General features: G+C 49.8%; 1 protein-coding gene across 9 annotated transcripts in view; it reads left to right on the top strand.

The window, feature by feature from the left end:
* Window positions 1–23,347, top strand: part of Tnrc18 (trinucleotide repeat containing 18) — a 93,805-nt gene that overhangs the window by 2,739 nt on the left and 67,719 nt on the right. For 5 of the 9 annotated variants that reach the window (XM_029477002.2, XM_029477004.2, XM_085837399.1 and 2 more), the window contains one exon: window positions 22,486–22,641. The exons of 3 other annotated variants lie outside the window; for them this stretch is intronic. In XM_029477002.2, the coding sequence (XP_029332862.1) occupies window positions 22,486–22,641 (156 nt within the window). Of the gene's footprint in view, window positions 1–20,605; window positions 20,835–22,485; window positions 22,642–23,347 lie in introns of those variants that run through there. One more of the 9 variants, XM_029477007.2, reaches the window with a different exon arrangement.

The raw sequence follows: 23,347 nt of genomic DNA, 5'->3' as shown, positions 1-23,347 counted from the left end.
GCGTCTCTGTCCGGTTTCACCAGGGTGTGCAGGAGGCTCGCTCAGCTCCTAGCGCAGAAGTCGGTCTCCAGGAAGACAGACCTGTCCCTAGTGTACCAGGTAGTCTCAGTCCTCCTGAGGCTCAAGTGTCTGCAGTCACAATCACCCTAGGGGATCCCAGTCCGAGGGCTCTTGAGGAAGAGGAGTTTGCAAAAATAAAATAAAAAATAAAATAAATAAAAACCTGTAGGCGCGAAAACAGTGTGTTAGCTCCACACCCCAGGAGACAGACAGCCGCTCCCGTATGGGTCTTTTTCTTGGCAAGCACTGGTGGGTCTTGGGTTCTGTCCCCGTGTGTAGCCGCGTCCCGGGCGGTTCCACGCCTCCAAGGGTGGGTGTGGGAGAATGAAGGAGAATAGTGACCACAGTTTTAGGAGCCTGATCTCTGGTGAACCCTTAAAATCTTAGGGACCCTGGTTATCTGGGGAAGATATAGGTCGGTGCAACCGACTTCAGGGGGTACCCCATGGTGACGCGCAGGAGGTGGTGGCTGAGAAGGCCCAGTCCCTTACCGTTCCCTGGGATGCACAGGGAAGGAGCAGAGGGACAGGCGGGACTGAGCCAAGTCTTGGTCACCGTGCGCCGGAAGACAGGGAGTCTGGGACCTGCAGATCTGCCTGGTGGCGGCTTCGTAAGCCGGTACCTCCTCCCCGGCTGCTCCTCACTTCTGCGCTTGGCTTAAGGAGAACACTCCAGCTCTTCCTTTAAAACAAAACAAAACAAAACCTGGTCGATTTTCCCAGGAACTCACTCCCTCGTCCTTTGGAACAAGACTTGGACACCCTGGGGGCTCAGAGCCACCACTTTAGTATCTTCCCCTGCCCGCCAGGATGACCACGGCTCGCCGAATTAGCCTCTGCCTTTGATATTTTTCTCCTGGAACTTTTCTAGAATTGGGAGTCCGGGACTCAGCGGGACAAAGGGCCTTTGTGAAGCGCCGGCGGGGGAGGGGCGAGCAGAGATCCCCGCCGGCCGGGGCGCGGGGACCCGGGTCATCTCCCCTGGTGTGCGTGTGCCCCTTGAGAACTAGAGGCGCGTCCGCTTGGGGCTTGGGGGTGGTGACAAGACCAGATTCATACAGGAATGGTGCCCTGTGACCCAGGTGGGGCATCAGACCATTCCCAAGGCAAGAATTGGGGAGGGCTTTGGGATACAAAGGCCATTTGGGCCAACCCCGTTTGAGAGGGGCCTTTGGAAGTTTATGGGTGTGTGCATTTTTGGACTTTTGGGATCTCTGGGTTGGTTGGTTTAGCTGGAAGTGGCGGCAGGGGCTCCTCCTGTGGCCTGGGAATCTGACCTCAGGGTGTTCCTGGCTGGCTGAATCTCAGCTTGTCGCCTGCTCCAGGTCTGCCTGGGATCTGGCCCAGGCTTGGCTGAGAGCAGCGCCGATAGCCATTCCTTGCTGCTGTCGTTCTAAGTGCACAGCATTTTCCAACCCTGGTGGCGTAGCATAGTCAGACTGCCTTCCATGGTTAACCCCTCATCTAGTGGATGATGTGACAGAGGCATAGACTAGGCAATCCAGCTGGAAGCAGCCTTGGAATCCTGTGTCATGGCCTTCTCTGCTTGGAGCTGGTCGACTTCTGTACAGGGTAGCTCGAGGGCCTGGAGGAAATGGGAGGAAAGTCACTGCAGTTGTCCCCTTGAGGCCTTGCTTGCCAGAGAGGGAAGAGTGGGGGCCCTCGCAGCTTTATGACTTCCCACTGGTCCCATCTGTCCCCACCTCCAGATGGGGCAGATAGACCGGACCTCAGGTCAAGGCCCAGAGATGAAGCCGTACTTAATCCCATTAACCACGAAATGGGACTGCACCCCATTCAAACGGGAGGAGCTGGCGGGGATGGAGACTCCAGACACCCCTCCCCCACCTGGCTTTCTTTGCAGGGGGTGCAGGTGCTAGATCTTTGCATAGGGGCACCACCCGGTGCTTTTTTTCTGGCTGCCAGCTCCTTAGATCTTGGCAGCCTTATCAGACCGGGTCTTTATTTGTTTACTTTTGTATAAAATGTCAGGGAAACTGAGCGATTTGCTAGGGTTCACGCAGCCTAGAGGGAAGAGGGTTTTTGTTACCTCTGGGCTGGTCCGGTTGGAGGATGCCCCTGCCTGTGGCTGCTGGGGTGCAGAAGCCCTAGTGAAAGTTCACTAGGCAGGGGGAGCTTGGCCTGGTGACCTCCGGGGAGCAGGACTGTTGGGTGAGCGTCCGTTGTAGGCAAAGCTTTCTACTTTGATGTGGGTTTGTATGAGGGCTCTAGCCCCTTCCTCAGGTGAAATTCAAAATAAAATAAAGAACGGGGTGTCAGCATGGAGGCAAACAACTACTTAGGCAGCACTCAGAGGCAGAGATAGAGGGAGCAGGGGTAATTGGGGCAGGCCAGCCTAGAAAATCTAGAAAACACACACACACACACATGCACACACACCACACCACATATTACACAAACACACCACAATACATACACACCATACATACACATACACCCCAACCCTTACACCACACACATACACCCGTCAGATTAGGCAGGGGTGGCAGCTTCTTTCTTTCCCCTTGCTGTAAGGTCCTGCTGTAGTTTGAGCAGTGAATATTCACAGCTTGTCAGTGAGACTTAATTTCTGGAGTTGGGGGCCCTGGGAAGGATCCATCTTTCAGTGTAAAGTGCGGTTAGCGAGATTTTGTATCTGGGTGCTTATTTTCTCTGAACCCACACCCTGGATTGAATGAGGGGCGGGACGCAGGGATGTAGACTCAGGAGGTACTGCACTTTGACCTGGCCCTTGGACAATAGGCAACCAGCCTTGGGCTCCCAGCTCTGGAATCCACCCTGTCAGCCTCCTGGGATTGATTTAGAAAGATTAATCAGTTAGGACTGGCTGCTGGAGACAAGGGATGAGGAGATAAGTTTGTTTGCTTGTTTTTTCTCCTCCCTTTGGTCAGAAGGCAGTAGAGGAAGGCATGGGGAAGGTTCTAGAACCTAGGAGGGCCCATTGGATTCCCTGGTTCTTAAAGTGGTCACCTCCTGCTTGTCTTCTATTTTTTTTTTAATTCTATTTTCAATGTGTGTGTGTTCGAGTGTGTGCGCACACCGCACTGCATTGTGTACACACCGCACCGCATTGTGCACACACCTGCCTGCAGAGGTCTGAGGACAACTTGCTGGTGTTGGTTCTCTCCTGCCCAGTGGAGGTCCTGGGATCAGACTCAGGTGTGGCCACAGGTCACTTTACCCTCTGGCTCATCTTGGCGGTGCCTTTTGGAGTTTCACCAGCCTAAGCCTTGCTTTTCCTTCCTTCTTCGATCGATCGTTCATTTGCTTGGCAAATGGTTTCTAAGAGCCTCTCTGCTCACCGGGGAACCGCGCTGGGCCCTGGAACTGTGTAAGGGAACCAAACACACTGAAGGCTTTGCGCCTCCTTGGGGCTCACTTTCTAGTGTGGGAGCCAGGCAATAAACACACAAATCATGAGGACACAGGCCATGTAGGAAATAAAACGCCCTGGGTCTGGTCTGGCCCTTGGGGTGAAGGGCCAGGTCAGAGGGCTTGACCTCAGCCATCCCCAGAATGAACTCTTTTGTGTGTCTGAAGAGCAGAAAGTTGACAGAATGCAGAAACAGAGCTGGGTGAGGGATCAGAGGTTTGAGAGCCCAGTGGGAGATAGACTGGATGGGGTGGGGCGGATCTTACCCGGTCCCTGAAGACCAGCAATGAAGTCTTGGAATTTTAAACAGCCATTTTACAAAACTGGCATGGACTTAAAAAAAAAAAAAGTCAGTGGTGTGTAAGGCAAAGGTAGGCAGGGAGCCGTTAGTGTTTTAGGAGACAACAGAAAAACTGACTGTGGCTACAGGCAGTGTGTAGCCGAGATTGGGTCTTGGTTTAAGGGAAAAACCGTCTCAAAGGATCGTGGAGGCAATTGGAAAGATTGGAATATGAGCCGCAGATCAGCCCACAGCGGTGAGTCAGTACAGTATCCCCAGACACCAGTCACTACCTCGGCTGTTTAAATGCTGTTCTTATTTCCTGGGAATAAGGACTCGGAATTTAGGGACCAGGGACACCATGTCTGCCACTGTCTTGCAGACGGCTGGGGCAAGTGGGAAAAAACGACTACTTACAATATAGGTGTCTGGGCATGTTCCAGGGAGATGGCAGGTAACAGCAGATAACAAACTGAGAGGTGTGGTTAGAGCCCGGGAAGGTGATGGTAGTTCATTGTAACTATTTTGAGCTTCTCTGAAGTTGAAATTCTTCCAAAATAAGCATACAAGGGGAAGGGTGTGTGTGTGTGTGTGTGTGTGTATGTGTATGTGTGTGTGTATGTACATATACATGCACACACATACATACAAAGAAAGAGACCCTGGGTTTTGGTCAGAGATGTTCATAGGGTGGGAGGAACAGGGACAAGATGGGTTGAGGCACCTCCACCCCCTTTCTATTTTTTTAAACAAAGCCTCACTGTATAGCTCTGACTGGCCTGGACTTCGCTGGGCTGTGTAGACCAGCCTGACTTCAATCTCAAGGAGATCGCCTGCCTCTGCCTCCAGAGTGCTGGGATAAAAGGCGTGAGCCACCACGCCTGACTTTTTATTTTTTATTTTTATTTTTTCCTTTTAGGACAAGAGTTTTATGAAGCTCAGGCTGGCCTGGAATTCATGGTTCGATTCTCATACCTGATCCTCTTGAATGCTTGGAATTTAGGACTGTATATGATAATCGCTTGGGGTGGTGGGGTGTTTTTGTATTTTGTTGTTGTTGTTATAAATAGACACATGCACACACACCTGTATGTACACATAGATATCATATTTAGAAGACAGGGTCTGCTATAGCCCCCGTAGACTGTCAATTTACTGCATATCTGAGAACATAATCTGGAACTTAAGATCCTGCCTCAGTCTACAAGTGAACCATGTGACTTAGTTGTGGCCGGTTAGGGATGGTCTTGACTCCTTTTGGTGGACTGGCTGCCAAATCTGATTCTGTTTCCACGCCGTGATGCGCTCTTTGCCATCTTGGCAGGCATTCCAACCCCAACTAAAGGGGCCAGGACTTTCACTTCACTTGATAGAATGTTTACTAACCATGCATGGTGAAACCCTTGGTTTGACCCCCAGCCCTGCATTGGTAGCATATACCTGTAATCTTGGCTCACGGGTGGAGATAGGTTGAGGCCATCCTGGGATTTTTGTAAGACACTGTCTCAAAAACAAACAAAACTCATCAAAAAAAGAAAAACCCACCATCTAAAGTTGAGCCTGTTTGTTGTGTTGCTGACAGTGAAACCCAGTGTCATGTGCTCATGCCACCGAGTCAGATCCCCAGCCAGGAGCCAGGGGTCCTTGTCGTCCCTCTTGCCCACAGAAGCATCTCATCTGCCTTTGGTGGAAGTAAAAGCCATCACATAGTGAGATGCTGACTGAAGATAAAAAGTAGGACCGGTGAGATGCAGCTCAGTGGTAATCTCCCAGTGAGGGGCTGGGGGCGTGGCTCAGTGGTAGAGCCCCTGCCTAGAATCCCCCAGTTAGGGGCTGGGGGCATGGCTCAGTGGTAGGGTCCCTGCCTAGAATCCCCCAGTTAGGGGCTGGGGGCGTGGCTCAGTGGTAGAGCCCCTGCCTAGAATCCCCCAGTTAGGGGCTGGGGGCGTGGCTCAGTGGTAGAGCCCCTGTCTAGAATCCCCCAGGGAGGGTCTAGGGCTTGAATACCTTTTCTAACAATTTCACACATTCCTCAGCAGTTCTGAACCTGGAATCCTTTGATAAGAAGCTACTTTATCTGGAGGCTGGCTGTTCTAGGGCTGATGGTTATTTTCATTTATTTATTTATTTTTACTATTATTTTATTTTTTAAAGATTTATTTATTTATGAGTGATTACAATTATAGCTGTCTTCAGACACACCAGAAGAAGGCATCAGATCCCATTACAGATGGTTGTGAGCCACTATGTGGCTGCTGGGAATTGAACTCAGGAAGAGCAGTCAGTGCTCTTAACTGCTGAGCCATCTCTCCAGCCCTTATTTATTTATTTTTAATGAGTTTGTTTGTTTGTTTTTCCTGGAACTTGCTCTGAAGACCAGGGTGGCCTCAAACTCACAGAGCGCTGCCTGCCTCTGCTTTCTGAGTGCAGGGATGAATGGCGTTCATGACCCATCACTATTTGGATTCTTCTTATTGTGCATGTGTATGTGTGAATGCGAGTGCTTCTGTATGCACATGTGTCTATGCATGTTTGTATGTGCTTCAGTGTATATTCAAGAGGACACTTTGTGTGAATCACTTCTCTCCGACCACTTGGATCCAGAGGACTGAGCTTAAACCATCCGCTTGCCCTGTGACCCTATCACACCTGCCCAAGCCTGAGACTGAAGTCTTGATTTTCTGCCTTTGATGAGTCTGTGAGTCTCAATTTTCCCATCTACAAAGTGGACCAATTAATACTGAACGCTACCTTGCCTTGTGACATTTGATGAGGCAGGATGAGGCCAGGTGCCTGACCCAGGCCCAGCCCTCTGGAAGTCACTGAAAAAGTGATTGCTGTAATTACGGACATCATTAGCGGGTGACTCACAGATCCCTCAGGCCCGTCCACACCTCTCCCAGGGCTTTGGAATTTCCTTCTAACGCTCTCTGGCTGGAGCATAGTCCTTAGCCACCGGGGGTCAACCTACCTACGCTTTTATTTTATCTTGGGACTGGTGGTGATCAACCCCAGGGGCCTTGGAGCTACCCCTGAGCAGTACCCCAGGTCTTCATTGCTTTTTATTTGTACTCCCCCCCTTTTTTTTTTCATAATAGCCAGACTAAAATGCTTCCATGTTATGTGTAGCTCAGTCAAGCTTTGAATACCTGATTCCCCCCCCCACCCCTTTTTTTGTGAGTACACTGTAGCTGTCTTCAGACACACCAGAAGAGGGCATCAGATCCCATTACAGATGATTGTGAGCCACCATGTGGTTGCTGAGAACTGAACTCAGGACCTCTGGAAGAGCAGTCAGTGTTGGTAACCACTGAGCCATCTCGCCAGCCCCGAATTCCTGATCCTCTTGCCTTCTCATCTCAAATGCCTGGATCACGAGTATGGCTACCCTACCCACACACCCAGACTTGGATACTTTCATCTCAACTTTCTGGTTTATTTGACTTTTTAAGGGTCTTCCTGTGTGGCCCAGGTTGGGATTCAGTAGAGCTCAGATTTGCCTCAAAGTTATAATCTTTAGGCTTCAAGGCTGCCACACCCAGTGGGGTAGGCCTTTAGTCCCAGCCCTTGGGAGACAGAGGGATCTCTATTGAATTGGAGGCTAGCATGGACTATATAATGAGAGAGTTCCAATGCCGCTAAATAATGAGACCCTGTCTCAAAACGTTCAAAGTACAACACCAACCAAAGCAGGAGGAGCATGTAGCTCATAGCATGCATGATGCCCTGGATTTGACTAAGTCATATTAACTGTCATGGTGGTGCGTATGTGCCTGTACTTTTAGTACTTAGGACGCAAAGGCAGATGGATCTCTTGACTGAGTAGTGCAAGAGCATGCTCCCTTGGGTATATAGTGAGTTTGGGCTTGCCTGTGCTATGTAATCACAGAAACAAAACAAGCTAGGTGTGGTGACTTACAATCTCAGCTCTCAGGAGGCAGAGGCAGGCCGATCTCTGAGTTCTGGTCCAGCCTGGTCTACAGAGTAAGTTCAAGCATAGCCAGGGCTACACAGAGAAACCCTGTCCTGAAAAAAGCCAAAGGATTTTTTTTTAAAAAAGAGAATAGAGCCGGGCGTGGTGGTGCACGCCTTTAATCCCAGCACTCGGGAGGCAGAGGCAGGCGGATCTCTGAGTTCGAGGCCAGCCTGGTCTACAAAGTGAGTTCCAGGGCAGCCAGGGCTACACAGAGAAACCCTGTCTCGAAAAACCAAAAAAAAAAAAAAAAAAAAAAGAGAATAGAAAAGAAAGAAGTGTAGCATTGAAAAAATGAAATGGGTGGGCTGGAGAAATGGCTCGGCAGGTAAGAGCATCTGTTGCTCTTGCGGAGGATCTGGGTTCGATTTCCAACACCTATACAAGAGCTCACACCATTTTGACTCCTAGTTCTGCGGAGTCTGACTCTTGTGTCTGGCCTCTGCAGACCCTGTAAGCATGTGACACGTGCATATACAAGCAGAAACGCCCATAGTGCACATATGCAAAGTGAAATACAATGGGGTATGATAATAGGATACTGAGAGAGATGGTTTGGAGGATTAAGTGTTGCAGATAAAGCATTTAACGCTGCGTCTGATGTGCAATGGGGACCTTGCAGATGTTTATTGTTACCGTAATTGAGGTTTCTTTGACCTCTTACCCGGTTCTCTTCCCTTCTCTTGATATATATGAGATACAAGAGATTTTTTTGTTTTACTTTAATTTTTTTTTAAGAGACAGGCTTTCTCTGAGTAGCCCTGGCTGTCCTGGAACTTGCGCTATAAACCAGGCTGGCCTCGAACTCACAGAGCGTCCCTCTGCCTCCTCAGCACTGGGATTAAAGGTGCCTCGGCCGGCAACACTACCGTTTTATTTAAGCCAGGTTTTTTTGTTTGTTTTTTTTTTTTTTTTTTACTATGGCTTTGTAAGTTTTGTGCCTATTGTGCCTAGAGTCAATGGTGTAATAAAATCAACTTATATTTTCTGGAGTTTTCAAGGTTTTTGTTTTGTTTTGTTTTTTTGGTTCGGATCGTGTTTTAGACTGTCTGCCTCCCGTTCTGTGGATACAGTTTATAATTGGGAACATCTCCCTCCCAGATCTCCCTTGTCTTTTCTTGAAGATTCTGGTTCTGGATGGTTCCATCGGCCTTTACCTGGTTGCCAGGTACTCTGTCCCTTGGATCCGGTACCTTCCTGTCTCCTGGGTTACGTCTGTGTTTCTGGGAGCATGTTCAGCAGTGGTTTTCTGATGAAGGCTGAGCAGAGGCAGATCTGAGGCCAAGTGTGAACATGCCTTTGTTCTGCCTGGTCACGTTGGTGGTTAGTGGTTTCCAGTGTCCCTCTGCCTTTTTCTGAAGGCTGTGATGCTGTGCCGACCCCTCCCACTGGTGGGGCTGGGGACCAAACCAGTACAACGTAGTAGTATTATTATTTGTTTAGCTTGTGAGTGGTTGTGTATTTATTTGTATGCATGGACAGTTTCATTCATGTACAGAATGAATTTTAGTATTTTATCCCCCCCAGTGCCCTCTCAGCTGCTGGCTGTCTTTTGAAATTCATCTTCCTCTTAGTGTCATGGCTGTTTTGTGAATGACCCACTCAGTGTATTAGAGTCTCTCTCTCTCTCTCTCTCTCTCCCTCCCTCCCTCTTAGTTTTTTTTTTTTTTTTGGTGGTGGTTTTTCGAGACAGGGTTTCTCTGTGTAGCTCTGGCTGTCCTGGAACTCACTTTGTAGACCAGGCTGGCCTCGAACTCAGAAATCCGCCTGCCTCTGCCTCCCGAGTGCTGGGATTAAAGGCGTGCGCCACCACGCCCGGTTTCCCTCTTAGTTTTTTGAGACAGGGTTTCTCTGTGTAGCCCTGGCTGTCCTGGAACTCCCTCTGTAGACCAGGCTGGCCTTGAACTCAGAGATCCATCTGCCTCGGCCTCCCCAGTGCTGGGATTAAAGGCTTCCCAGCTAGCATCTCTTTCTTTCTTTATTTTTTATTTTTTATTTTTTATTTTTTTTGGTTGTTCAAGACAGGGTTTCTCTGTATAGCCCTGACTGTCCTGGAACTTACTTTGTAGACCAGGCTGGCCTCGAACTCAAAAATCTGCTTGCCTCTGCGTGTGCCACCACTCCTGGCTTCCCAAATATTTTTTTTAAGATTTATTTATTATTATTCATAAGTACACTGTAGCTGTCTTCAGATGCACCAGAAGAGGTTGTCAGATTTCATTATGGGTGGTTGTAAGCCACTATGTGGTTGCTGGGATTTGAACTCAAGACCTTTGGGAGAGCAGTCAGTGCTCTTACTCGCTCAGCCATCTCACCAGCCCTAGCATCTCTTTCTTAAGCTTGGTTGTCAGGTCCCTTCTTGGAGCACGAACAACTTAACCAGTGGCCATATCTCTGCAGAAAACGACACACCAGCCATCCAGTAACACTAACTGTCTACAAACCCTCAGAGCCTCACTCTGTAGCCCTGGAACTCACATGGGGACCAGGCTAGCTTTGAACTCACAGTGCTGGGGTTAAAGGCATGGGCCAATCACTTTGAATCTTGATCACCATATGCCAAGTGTCTGTCCTCTGTGTCCCCCCCACCCCCCAACATCTTTTTGATATTACAATAGTGACAGACATGGCTACAGGGACCCAGGGGACAGTTTGGCCTCTTCCTTGCTGTGTGGGTTGGACATTTTGTCTGACTGACCCTCTGTTTTTTTTCTCTGCTGAAATGGCTGGTTAATAGTCGCTTTTCATGACTGTGTGAAGGGTAAATGCGGCTAGGCCCTGAAGCTCCTAGAGGGTTGCGTGACTCAAAGAAAGCCCGAGCTACGATTAGGGATTTTCTCGCCATCCTAGCTGTCTTGAGATTCTGTGCAGGAGTGTCTGCTGTGGCCTCCTTTTGTGTTTGCTGTGCTGGGTGCCTGTCAATCTCAGGATTCAATCCTTCCAGCCTGAAATTGTTTTTGAGTTTCTATTTTTATTCATATTTGATCATTTCCTGTCTGCCATTCTTTCTTTGCACGAGTAGTGAGATATCTTGAGGCCTTTGCTCCAATAAACACATCTTCTGTATCATTTTTTTTTCCTTTCTCTTTTTTTCCCCTGAGTTTTTCCCCTGAGACAGGGCCTTGATACATAGCTGGAACTCCTGACTAGGCTAACCTCGGACTCACAGAGATCTGCTGGCTCTGCCTCCTGAGCACTGGGATCAAAGCCTACACCAGCAGCTCCAGCTTTACTCTTTTCTTTTATTTTTACTTATTTATTTTGTGTGTGTGTGTGTGTGTGTGTGTGTGTATGTGTGTATTTCAGAGGACAACTTTTGGGAGTAGTTCCATTTAGCTTGTCATGTTTTGCTAAGATCACCCTTATCCACTGAGCCATCTCACTAGCCCACACCTACTTAGCTACAATCTTTCTAGATATCTTCTGTGGAACTTTATAGCCCTTTAACCCTTCAGTATAGTTTTAGAAGTTGGCTGTCATTCATATGTAGAGTGTATATTAAGAATGTGGGGGGGAGGGGAGCTGGAGAGATGACTCAGCAGTTAAGAGCACTGGCTGCTCTTCTGTAGGTCATGAGTTCAATTCCCAGCAACATGGTGGATCACAACCATCTGTAATTCGAGCTAATGCCCTCTTCTGGTGTGTCTGAAGACAGTGACAATATACATAAAAATACATAAAATAAATAAATCTTTTTTAAAAAGTGTGTGTGTGTGTGTATGTGTGTATGTATGTGTGTGTGTGTATGTGCGTATGTGTATGTGTGTGTATGTGCATGTGTATGTGTGTATGTGCGTGTGTGTATGTGTGTGTGTATGTGCATTTGTATGTGTGTATGTGTGTGTGTGTATGTGTGTGTGTATGTGCATTTGTATGTGTGTATGTGTGTGTGTGTATGTGTGTGTGTATGTATGTGTGTTTGTGTGTGTATGTGTATGTATGTGTGTTTGTGTGTGTAATGTAGCCCAGGCTGACCTTAACTTAGTATGAAGGTGAGGGTGACTTTCAACTTCTAATCTTCCCATGTCTCTCCAGAGAGCAGTGGGATTGTGGGTTTACATCACCACAGCCAGTGCTGGGGATGGAACTAGCACCCTACCCACTGAGCCACCTTCAGCCCTGTTAGTGTTGTTGTTCTTACTGTCAATAGAGCATTCTGTTTTTTCATGCCTGTCTGTTCTCATGCCTGCTGATCATGACTGTGTTGTTTTCTTTTTGGGCTCTCTGTATCCTCTGGCTCACTGGTCTTCTCTTGTCTTCTGCATTTTGGGAAAGAAATGAACACTTACCCATCGAGCACTTGGGTGGTGGAAGCTGGAAGATCAGGAAAGAATCTAAGGCTAGCCTTAGGTCTGGAATGAGTTTGAGGATAGCCTGTGCTAAGTGAGACTGTGTCTGTGAAGAGCCACTGCTACTTCAGCATGAGGTTTGGGTTCCCCACCCACCTGAGAAGCAGGGTAGGGCCCTGTGTGCCTCCAGTAGCTGGAGTGCTTTGGGGCGTGGAGACAGGAGGATTGCTGGGGCTTGCTGGCCTCCAGTTTAGCTCCAGGTTCAGGGAGGGTTAGATAGTGAGCACTGGACCGGATGGACACCAAATCGGTGTTATCTCTGTATAAAGGTATTTCTTTCCTTTTTCTCTTTCTCTCTTTCTTTTTCTTTCTCTCTTTCTTCCTTTCTTTCTTCCTGTTTTTTTTTTTTTTTTGAGACAGTTGTTGTTATCTGGCTGACCTTGAGGTCTATCCTCTGCCTCAGCCTTCTCCTGGACCGCAGGGCCAGGCATATCTGGAGCCTGGTTTTGATACTTTTCTTTTTCACCTTGGGTGAGAGTACTGTAGCCATTTAAGCACTTGGGTTTCCGCCTAGCTTTGCCCTCTGCCCAAACCCAGCCCAGACAAGTCTCATTCCTTTAAAAGTGAATTCACTAATTTAAGCAGACTATTGTTACTGTTTGAGATATGGTCTCTTTGTGGCCTAGGCTGGCCTCAGGCTTAAAGTTTAGCCTCTGTAGGTGAGGCTGACCTTGGTCTTCCTCCTTCTGGAGCTACTACTCAGCCTGGGGGAGCAGAGCTGGGATGAGGGAAGAGGGCCCCTCCATTGCCCCATGAATTCCAGCCTTTTATAGCCTCATCTCTGTCAGCAAAGGGCTTGTGGGAGACTCTGAATAATTCCCTAGTGAAAACAGCTCCCCAGGTATAGCAGGACGGCTTGCTTGGCTTGCAAGATGCCTTGTTCCGTCCCCAGCACTGCAGACAAACCAAACCAACCCCCCACCCAAATCAACTGGCCCTTGAGCACCTCCCTGCCCTCTGGATTTTAGAGACACCAGGGTTTCTAAATTGGAGGGACCAGAAATATTCTAATTTGATTGTCTTATCTGTTTGGTTTGAGACAGGATCTCTTTCACTGTATGCTGGTCTCCCAGTTCTTGGCTTCCTCTTGTCTCTGCTGTTCAAGTGCTGGCGTTGGGGGCATGAGCCACCACACCTGACTAGATTTTGTTTTTTTGTTTTTGTTTTTAAATTTTTTATTTTGCTTTGCTTTGGTGCTAGGGATGGAGCCCAGGGCTCCACATAAGCTGCTGAATCTACAGTCTGCCACTGAGCCATAGCCCAGCTCAGTTAGTGTGTGTGCTTGTGTGTGTACATGCGTATATATGCATGAATGTGTGTGGGCAAGCAGTAAATTCATGTGTGTGTGTATGTGTGTGTTTGAATGTGTGTATATATGTGCATGTGTGTGACAGTTTGTATGTGTGTGCTGTGTGTGTATAAGTGTGGACAAGCAAGGAATTCATGGAGAGAGTGTTTGTGTGCACACATATATATGTATGTGTATGAGAGTTTGTATGTGTGGTGTGTGTGTGCATGTGTGTATGTGTGTGTGTTTGTAAGAATGGGCAAGCAAGAAATTTCTGCATTTGAGTGAGAGAGAGAGAGAGAGAGAGAGAGAGAGAGAGAGAGCCACTCGATCGTGCACACACTGGCATGTACAGGGTGCACACACATAGAGGTCAGAGGACGAGTTGCGGTATGGGCATTTGGGTTTCTCCTTCCATCACTCAGGCTCCAGGGGTCATCAGCGAACACCTTTATGTACTGAGCCATCTTGTCAACTCAGAAGGAGTTCCTTTTTATATAACTTACTTGTTTTTATTTTATGTGCATTGGGGATTTGCCTGCATGTCTGTCTGTGTGAGGGTGTCAGGTTGAAGTTACAGACAGTTGGGAGCTGCCACGTGGGTGCTGGGAGTTGAAGGACGTATGGTCTTAACCATCTCTCCAGTCCCAGTAGAAGGAATGCTTAATTCTGAAGTTGTGCTGTGGCTTTAGGTGTCAAGGCGTCAGCTCCAGGATCGGTTTTGGCTGGCTTACCTCTCATTCTGAACATTTTCCTTTGTCCTAGCAGTCCTGGAAGTCCATCCATCCCTAACTCCACACTCTTGGGCTGTAGTGATCCTTAGGGGATAAATTCCTTTCAGAGGGAAGTCCCCCTGTAATTGCCGCCTGATTGTGACCTATCTGGAGCCCCAAGGGCAGGGCCCAGGCAGAGTGGGCTTATTTGCATATCACTGGCTAAGCTGGTCTTTACCTGTCTGGGAGCCCTTGGCATCCTTTTTAATTTAAATTTTAAGGATCTACTTTTGAGAAGAAGGCGTCCGCTGGGGGCAAGACAAAGCCCGCGGGGGCCGGCTCAGTGAAGATGGAGGGGCTTGGATTTGGTCAGGCGGTGTCCTGCTGACCACTTGTTCTAGGAACAGTGGGGTCTCTTCTGGGGACCAGTGCACCCTAGGTAGATCGGGGAGACTGGAGATGAGAAGGATGGGTGGGGTTTGCGGTTGTTGGATTGAGCTGGAGGGGTGGGTGGGTGGGTGGGTGGGAAGGGGAGGCGAGGCTCCAATCGGTTTTATCTCCCTGGGGCCGGCCTTTAGGCCTTCCTCCTGCGTGTGGGGCTGGCTTTTTTAAGGCTGGCTTTTGCCTCAGTCCCTCCTTGCACCTACCCAGCTGCCTTCACCAGAGCCCAGAGGAGGAGGCAGCCATTAGTCCCCTGCCGCTGTGCCCAGAGAGTAAGGTTCCACAGTGGCCCCGCAGGTGCTCAGTCTGTCACGTGGTGAGTGTCAGAAGGCCAGGGATGGGAAGGCCTTGCCTCCTTATGCCCTCAGTTATATTATGGGAGTGGGAAGGCACAGAGAGGTTGGGTTGTTGTCTAAGGTCACACAGCTAGTAAGTGAAACACCCAGAAGCCAGGCTTTAGCTGTCTGCTGCAAAGCTGGGGTGTGGGTGGGGCAGGGGATGGTAAGAGGGAGTCACTTAAAAGAAAACATTACTTTTTATTTATTCATGTCTGTGTGTCTGTGTGTCTGTGTACACCTGTGGATGTGTGCCCAAGGTGCACACACGGAGGTCAGAGGACAGTTTTCAGGAGGCAGTTATTTCCTTCTACCGTGTGGGTCCCTTGGATGGAACTCAGGTCACCAGACTTGGCAGCAAGCCCCTTACTCATTGAGCCATCTCACCAGCTGACTTGTGTTTACTTACAAATTTGTAGTGTGTGTGTGTGTGTGTGTGTGTGTGTGTAGTGAAGGGAGGGAGGGAAGGAGAGAGATGGATTCCCAGCTGCTGTGCAAAGGTTCTTAGGTGCCGAGTCTGAGCCTTGCAGGGGAAGGCTTCCCAGATCCCCTGTGCGTGCTCGGGACTCTGAGATCGCAGGCAGCACTAATTTGAATATGGCCTGTGGGTTTCTTTCCTTTTTTTGTTGTTGTGGTGGTGGTGATAGGTTTTTTTTTTTTTTTTAAGATTTATTTATTTATTATTATATGTAAGTACACTGTAGCTGTCTTCAGATGCACCAGAAGAGGTTGCTGGGATTTGAACTCTGGACCTTCGGAAGAACAGTCGGGTGCTGTTACCCACTGAGCCATCTCGCCAGCCCGGTGATAGTTTTTTGAGACAAGGTTTCTCTGTGTAGCCCTGGCTGTTCTAGAACCCAGACCTGATGGCCTCTGCCTCTTAAGTCCTGGATTAAAGGTCTGCAGACTTTCTTACATATTCGTACCTCCGATTAACTTGTAAGAACCAACACAGCAGAGTGATGGTGATTGATTGCACAATAGAATGATCAGGGTTGGGAATGGGGCTCCTTTTGACAGGTGTTTGTCAAGCATGCAGGAAGCTCTGGGTTTTCCCAGCAACGCAGCAACCAGGCACCAGGCGTGGTGGCATATAACCTGTAACCCCAGCATGTGGAGGCAGGAGGATCAGTATGTGTAACCCAGCATGTGGAGGCAGGAGGATCAGGAGTTTAAGGTCACCTTCTGCTACATAGGGAGTTTAGGGGTCAGCCTGGGATCCATGAGACCCTGTCTCAGAAATGAAATAGGGGCTAGAGAGACTGCTTGGCAGGCAAGAGCAGTTGCTGCTTTTGCAGAGGACCCTACTTTGGTTCCCAGCAGCCACGTTGGATAGCTCAGAACCACTTGTAGCTACAAGGCACCTTTGATCCCATGCACAAACCCACAGAGTTAAAACAATTTTTTTCGAGGCCAGCCTGGTCTACAGAGTGAGTTTCAGGACTACACAGAGAAACCCTGTCTTGAAAAAAGATAATAAATAAATTTTTCTAAAAGACAGTCACACACCCTCCACCCCCTCCCCGCCAGACAGGGTTTCTCTGTGTAGCCTTGGCTATACTGAACTCACTCTGTAGATCAGGCTGGCCTTGAACTCAGAAATCCACCTGCCTCTGCCTCCCAAGCGCTGGGATTAAAGGCGTGCGCCACCCTGCCTGGCCTAACAGGCACACGCTGAGAAGTGGTTTTCCTTTTCTTTATTGTGTGTGGACGTCTTGTGTGTGCATGCATGACGTCTCCTACCGGTGTAGGTCAGAGGGCAACACTGTAGTTCTCTCCCGCCACCATCCAGGTGCAGGAGGTTGAACTCAGGTTGTCAGCTTGTTGTGAGGCTCCTTTTCCTGCTGAGCCATCTTGCTGGCCCACAAGCATATTTTAATACAACTAGTGTGACTGGTTTCTCAAAATACCTATTACCTATGTCTGTCTGTCTGTTTGCCTGCCTATTTGAGATGGACTTACTTTATATTCTCAGCTGGCTTCACGTTGAGTCACCCTTCTCCTTTTGAGATGGTCTCATGGAGCCCAGAACACCATCATTTTGATGACCTTGAACTTGTGACCCCTGTGCCTCCACTTTTGAAGGGCTGGGATCCTAGGGCTGCGCTCTACATCCTCACCCTTTTGTGAATGAGAGGAGACAGAGTATTCGACAAGATGAAGTGTTCGGAATGGCTGGGTGCCGGCGATGGCGATGAGTGAGCCGAGTGAGCGTGGCGGCATACGCGGCTTACATGGCATTGGAAAGAGAGATGGTTCGCTTACGAGCAGGATAGATCAGAAGGGTACAAGCAAGGTTCCATCAGGCCATTCGTTCAGAATGGCACGAGATTTAAAACTCAGCCAGTTGTTTATTTCTGGAGTTTATACCTAGCACTTTTGGATTTTTGTTGAAAGCCCAAGTATGATCACAAGTAGGTTTTCTCCTGATCTCATCCATAGCACAGGCGAGATGCTGCTGGTGTCTACAGTGGCATCCAGGTCTCTGAGAGGATTGCACCCCAAATCGCCACAGATAGTGTGTCCCTTGCCATCCGTCTGCTGGGGTGTGGGACACATAAGGAAGTGTCTGGATTTCCCCGCCCGTGCATGATGACCGGGGCAAGCCACACTGTCTGTGCTTTCTCCTTCCTAACTGGGTGCTGTGTGACTAACTCCTTCCGTGATGGGCATGGGGTTACAGGAGCCGGTGAGGTGTGCACTTGGCACACAGCCTGGTGTGGAGGAAAACGGCTCGGGAAAGTTGGGAGTTTTATGAATGTCATTAAATCTTTGCCCAAGAAGCAGAGACAACCAACTGGGTGCTCTTCCTGACGCTGCGCAGGCGGCCCCTTGCTCACCCCAAACTTTTGAAGACTTGCTTCATTCTTGAAACACTGGGGATAGAACCAGGGCTTCATCCATAATATTCAGATGTGCTTATGTTTTTTTGTTTGCTTGTTTTTAAGTGTGAGTATGTGCGTGTGTGTGTGAGGGGGGGGTCAGGTATGCTTGTGTTTGTGGAGGCTGGAGAATAACTTTGGGGGACATTATTCAGGAAGCTACTTATTTTCTTTGAGGCAGGGTCCCAGTGGTATGGAATAGGCTAGACTGACTGAGCCCTAGGAATCTGTCTGTCTCTACTTCCTTAGCCTTGGGATGACATGGGCGTGTCCCCGTGCCTGACTTTTTTTTTTCCTTCTTGAGACAGGGTTTCTCTGTGTAGTCCAGGTTGATGAGGAACTCTCTCTGTAAACCCGGCTGGTCTTGAACTCAGAGATCTGCCTTCCCTTGTCTCCCAAGTTGCGGGGGATTAAAGGCATTTGTTCACGTCTTTAATTTCTTAATATGCAAAATGAGTAACAAGGTTCCTGGGCCCCAGGGCTTCAGGATAGCAAGCCAGGAACCGGAAAGGCTGTAAGACTTGTGGGCAAAGATGCCTGAGGTTTGGAAGCTTACAAGACTGGAGTTTTAATGTAGCTTTGGATGAATGTTCTGATCTCGGAAGCTAAGCAAGTTTGGGCCTGCTTGGTGCTTGAATTGGGATCATTTGGCTTTTTTTTTTTTTTCTTTTTTCTTGGGGCGGGGGAGGGTGGAGATGACATTCATAGCATCGTGACTTGACTGATATTCAGCACCCTTGTGAGGAAACACAAGAGGCACGCATTACCTGCCTGGAATCCAGGTCCTGGGGAGGCTGAGGCAGGAGGATGCCTCTAGCTCGCTAGCCAGCCATTCTAACCATATCAGAGCTCTAACGTGGTTGAGGAAGACATCTGAGGTCAACTTCAGGGCTCTGTGTGCATAGGCACACACGGGCACACACACATGCACACATGTATTATACAGTTATATGATTTGCAGGTGTCATACACAGCTCCGCGATGTTAATGTGTTAGTGACCTGCAAGTGCTCACTTCTGAGGAAGGTAGGGCAAGCGGACCCCCCTCAAACCCTGGCCCTGGAGGTGTCACTTCGCCAGTCATTTGTGACACAGCTGGCATTACATAGCACCCTTTGGGCAGACCAAGCTCAGATCATTTTACAAACAGAAGTGTCTTGAATCTTTCCATACATCAAGCTGGAGGGAGAAGATAAATGTGTTATGTATTTTGCATAGCCCAGGGAGACTTACAGAATGGCCAGAATAACAGCCATGAGTTAGAAGTGGTGGTATGCGCCTGCGATCTTGTCACTCAGGAAGGCTAAGTCAGGAGGACTGCCTGACGTGGGAAGCCAGCCTGGGCTACATAGTGAGGGCTAGGGTAACCTGGGCGGAAAGATGTTTGCTATACACAGGCAAGGACATGAGTTCAGATCCTAGCACCCACATTAACAGGCGGGTGTGGTCAGGCTGTTTCTGGGCCTTGACATCCATCAGTTTAGATCCAGGCCCAGTAGAGAGGCTGTCTGAAGTGAGTAGGTTAGAGGCAGGCGTCCCACATCCCCCTGGCTTCTACATGTGCATATGCTGAATGCACACATACACATGTGACACACGTATGCACACAGAAATGAGCCCGGGAGCTAGGATGTGGCCTTTGCTCTGTCTAAGAATCTCATTGTGTCCCCAGCTCTTCCCCACAGAGACTCACAGTTCATGTCCACTCCTTCCGTTTCTAGCCAGGAAAAGACCTTCAGCCTAGAACATGGCTGAATTAAATCTAAATGAATTGAGATTTAATAAAATAGAACAAACAGTTCTTCAGTTTCCATGGTTGCAATTCTGACTTAGGAGCGACACACGGTCAGTGGCTACCATGTCCCACAGCGTGGAGCGTCTGCTGCTCCTTGGTCTTCTCTGTCGGTGTGGGTTGTTCATTTATCCAGTCCTGTACCTGACAGACGCAGCTATGCTTGTGGCTTTGCTGAGGATGTCAGGCAGGGTGATAGTCTTGACGTGACTATTATGTAGGAGCTATTTAAGGTTCTGTGGATGGAACCCAGAGCCTTGATTGTGCTAGGTGTGTGCTCTACCACTGAGCCACACCCCAGCCCCTCACTGGGGGATTCTAGGCAGGGGCTCTACCACTGAGCCACACCCCAGCCCCTCACTGGAGGATTCTAGGCAGGGGATCTACCACTGAGCCACGCCCCCAGCCCCCTCACTGGGGATTCTAGGCAGGGGCTCTACCACTGAGCCACGCCCCCAGCCCCTCACTGGGGGATTCTAGGCAGGGGCTCTACCACTGAGCCACACCCCCAGCCCCTCACTGGGGGATTCTAGGCAGGGGCTCTACCACTGAGCCACGCCCCCAGCCCCTCACTGGGGGATTCTAGGCAGGGGCTCTACCACTGAGCCACGCCCCCAGCCCCTCACTGGGGCATTCTAGGCAGGGGCTCTACCACGGACAACCCAAACACCTTATTGAGGAATTCTAGGCTGGGTCTTTATTGCTGAGCTGTTCTTCCCAGCTCTTTCTACCTTTTATGGAGACTGTCCGAGTTTGCTGTGACTAGCGTTGACTCACTCCAGTCCAGAGTGGTTCTGAACTAACTTTCCATCCTTTTGCCTCAGCCTCCTGAGTAGTTCCAGTGACTGTCCTATGCCACCACTCCTGGTTTTGTGCCTGCTTTAGGACTGCAACTCTGTGACCAGAGAGCATCATCTATGGCTTGCCTGGTCGCTGGGACCCCCCCAGCTGTCACTACCTCCAGCCTGGGAGGAGGTAGTTGAGGCCCCTTAGAGCCCCGGTGGTGACGGGAACCGTTGGTGGCATCCGGGCCTCAACGCTTCTTTGGACTGGAGTGCTGCTTGCTGGGTTTCACAAGCCCAGGCAGGGGCAGGCCTGGGCCCTCTGCTTCCGCACAGCCCAGGCAGGAAGAACTGGTGGCTGACGTAAGCCTTTGCGCAAACCCCTGGCTATTGGCTTCCGGAGCCTTCTACCGGCCGTCTGCCACATCAAGGAGGAAGCCTAGGGTTTGGCAGGGCCCAGAGGCCTTACCTTCCCAGGCTTAGGCTACATGGATGTGCTGACCGGCTACAAGGGCCCTTGGGCCACGGGCGTTGGCGCTGGATTCTGGTGAGGGACTGGGCTTCAGCGATGGTGGCTGAACTTAGGCCATGGTGACAGGCATGTGATCCGAGGGTGTGTGCGAGATCTCTAGCTTCTGCTCTTACTCAGTTTACCCATGTGTGCCCCCAAGGGCCTGGGGGCATATTTTGGAATCCTATCCCCCTAGGGAGGCAGTCAGTGGACACTTTGTATAGGGCTTACATGGGAGGGCTCTCAGGAACTCAGAAACTGAAGTGCATGTGTATGTGGGCGGAGTCTGTGAGATCCCTGTGGCTTAGACCCGCTGCTGGCATCTGAGCCACACATCCTGTCTGCTGCTGTCTGTAAACAGTGCCCACCTCCTAGGGACTAGAGAAGGCTCTGGAGAACTTAACACAGCTTTCCTCTGGAGACCAACTAGAATGGGCACCTGGTGGGTGCTTGGCTAGAGTGCTGGACCCAGCCATGTGTTCAGGGCTCCACACCCTCTCCTGCTGGGTGCCCTGGAGGGAGTTTGAATCACCCATGGAACATCTGGCCTATTTACTATTATTGTTCCTAAAACTAGCGAAAACTAGCGTATCTGTTATATAATTCCTGTTCAATGTATGCCTCCTTCCTACCTTGTTTTGTTTTTGTTTTTTTTTTTTTTTTGGTGCGGAACCTAGTCCTTCATGTCTCCTAGGCAGGCACTCTGCATCCCCAGATTGACTTTGGTTTTTTTTTTTTTTTAGACAGGGTCTTGCCCTGTAGCCCAGACTATCTGGAACTTGCTGTGCACCCCAGGCTGGCCATGAATTGCAGCAATCCTCTGCTTCCACTTCTTTGAGTGTTAGGATAACAGATTCGAGGTATCATGATAGGATCCATCTTTTTTTTATAAACCGGACTCACGTCATAGTCCAGGCTAGCTTAGAACTTGCAGCCCTTTGGCCTCAGCTTCCAAGGCTGGTATTTATATGCGTGTCAGCTGTCCTGCCGTCTTCTGTTTTCCTTTGTGATTCCCTCTACCTATCAGGCCTGTCATGCTGGGCTCTGAGATGCCCTGCTCGGTGTGCACGGAGCTCCTTCGTGGAGCTGAGGCTTTTCCTTCCTGGGCCTCCGTTGCACGTACTGGGCATCTGCAGTCACTAGACACCCAGAAGCTCCTCCACATCCTGAGGGACCGTGAGCTCCTTGGGGACGCTGGTCTCTGGACAGTGTCCTGCGTTGAGCTCAGACTATGAGCTCTTTCTCTGTGACCATTGCCTCCCCTACTGTGGCCTGGGCAGTCCTTGAAGGCGCCCCCCACAACCCCATCCTGACTGACTCAGGCTTTCTTCCATCTGCAGCCACAGTAATAAAAGCGTTCTCTGGGGTTTTGGGTTTCAGGTCCGGGGGAGTCTGGCCTTCTTTCTTTTTTTTTTTTTTTTGGTTTTTCCAGACAGGGTTTCTCTGTATAGCCCTGGCTGTCCTGGAACTCACTTTGTAGACCAGGCTGGCCTCAAACTCAGAAATCCGCCTGCCTCTGCCTCCCGAGTGCTGGGATTAAAGGCATGCGCCACCACGCCCGGCCAGGGGATGCCTCTTGATCTCTCTGTGAAGACTTTATGCAGTGGAGGGCCTTGGGATGGTGGTCCATGTAGCATGGCCTGGTTTACTGGCTGCCTGACAGGGACCCCCTCCCTTTTCTCTGCAGGCGAGGCCTTCTTAGGCAGCTTTGTGTCCAGCGGGATGGGGCCCTCGGCCTCGTCTCAGGGGAGCCCGGTATCTTTGCCCTCTGACCTCTCCTTCCGCTCCCCCACCCCCAGCAACCTGCCCATGGTACAGCTGTGGGCTGCCCACGCCCATGAAGGTAAGGAGTGGGCCAGCTGGGAGGGGCTGAGGGCTGCTGGGCCACTGTCCCCATGGTGATGGCAATTTAATGTCCCCAACACCATTCTCAACACCTTTTCTCAACGTGGCCTCCGGGTGTCCCCTCTAGCACTTAGCGCTTATTTTGTTACCACAGGGCCTTTGCACAAGCCATTCATGCCTCTGCCTGCAGCCTCTCACCCCAGCCCACTGGCTCCTCCTCCTCTGCTGCTCAGTCCTGTTCCCATGGATACTTGGTGAAAGACAAAAGCCTTACCTGTGTGGTTGTTCCCTGATCATGTGGCGTGCACTTTGAGGGCAGGGACTGGTGTATATTCAATGGACTACCTTCCTACACACTTACTCCTACCTACACACACACACAAACACAATCACACTATTGTGGGGAGCCTCTGGCCTGGGTACTCGGGGCTTGGTTGATGTTAGGGTCCTCTTACATCTTGTGGATCTTCTGGGCTCACCTAGAACCTAGGACATTGTAGCTCTGGGAGACCCCTATTGCCTGCTTTTGACTGTCTGGGCCATTCCCTACCCAGTAGAGTTGGAGGCAGAATGAATGCCCACCAGGACAGGGGTGTGGGATGCTTGCTGTATTTTGCTTGGCTGTGGCTAGAAGTGTCAGTGTCAGGCATAACAGAGTGGTCTTTTCTGTACAGAGAAAGTTACTAAAGCCATTTTTCTTGGGC

Source organism: Mus caroli, unplaced genomic scaffold, assembly GCF_978045245.1.
Source record: "Mus caroli unplaced genomic scaffold, Mus_caroli_1 scaffold_4, whole genome shotgun sequence".
NCBI classification, from domain to species: Eukaryota; Metazoa; Chordata; class Mammalia; order Rodentia; family Muridae; genus Mus; species Mus caroli.
The sequence above is the reverse complement of the archived record's forward strand: the minus strand, read 5'-3'. Positions and strand labels throughout refer to the sequence as shown.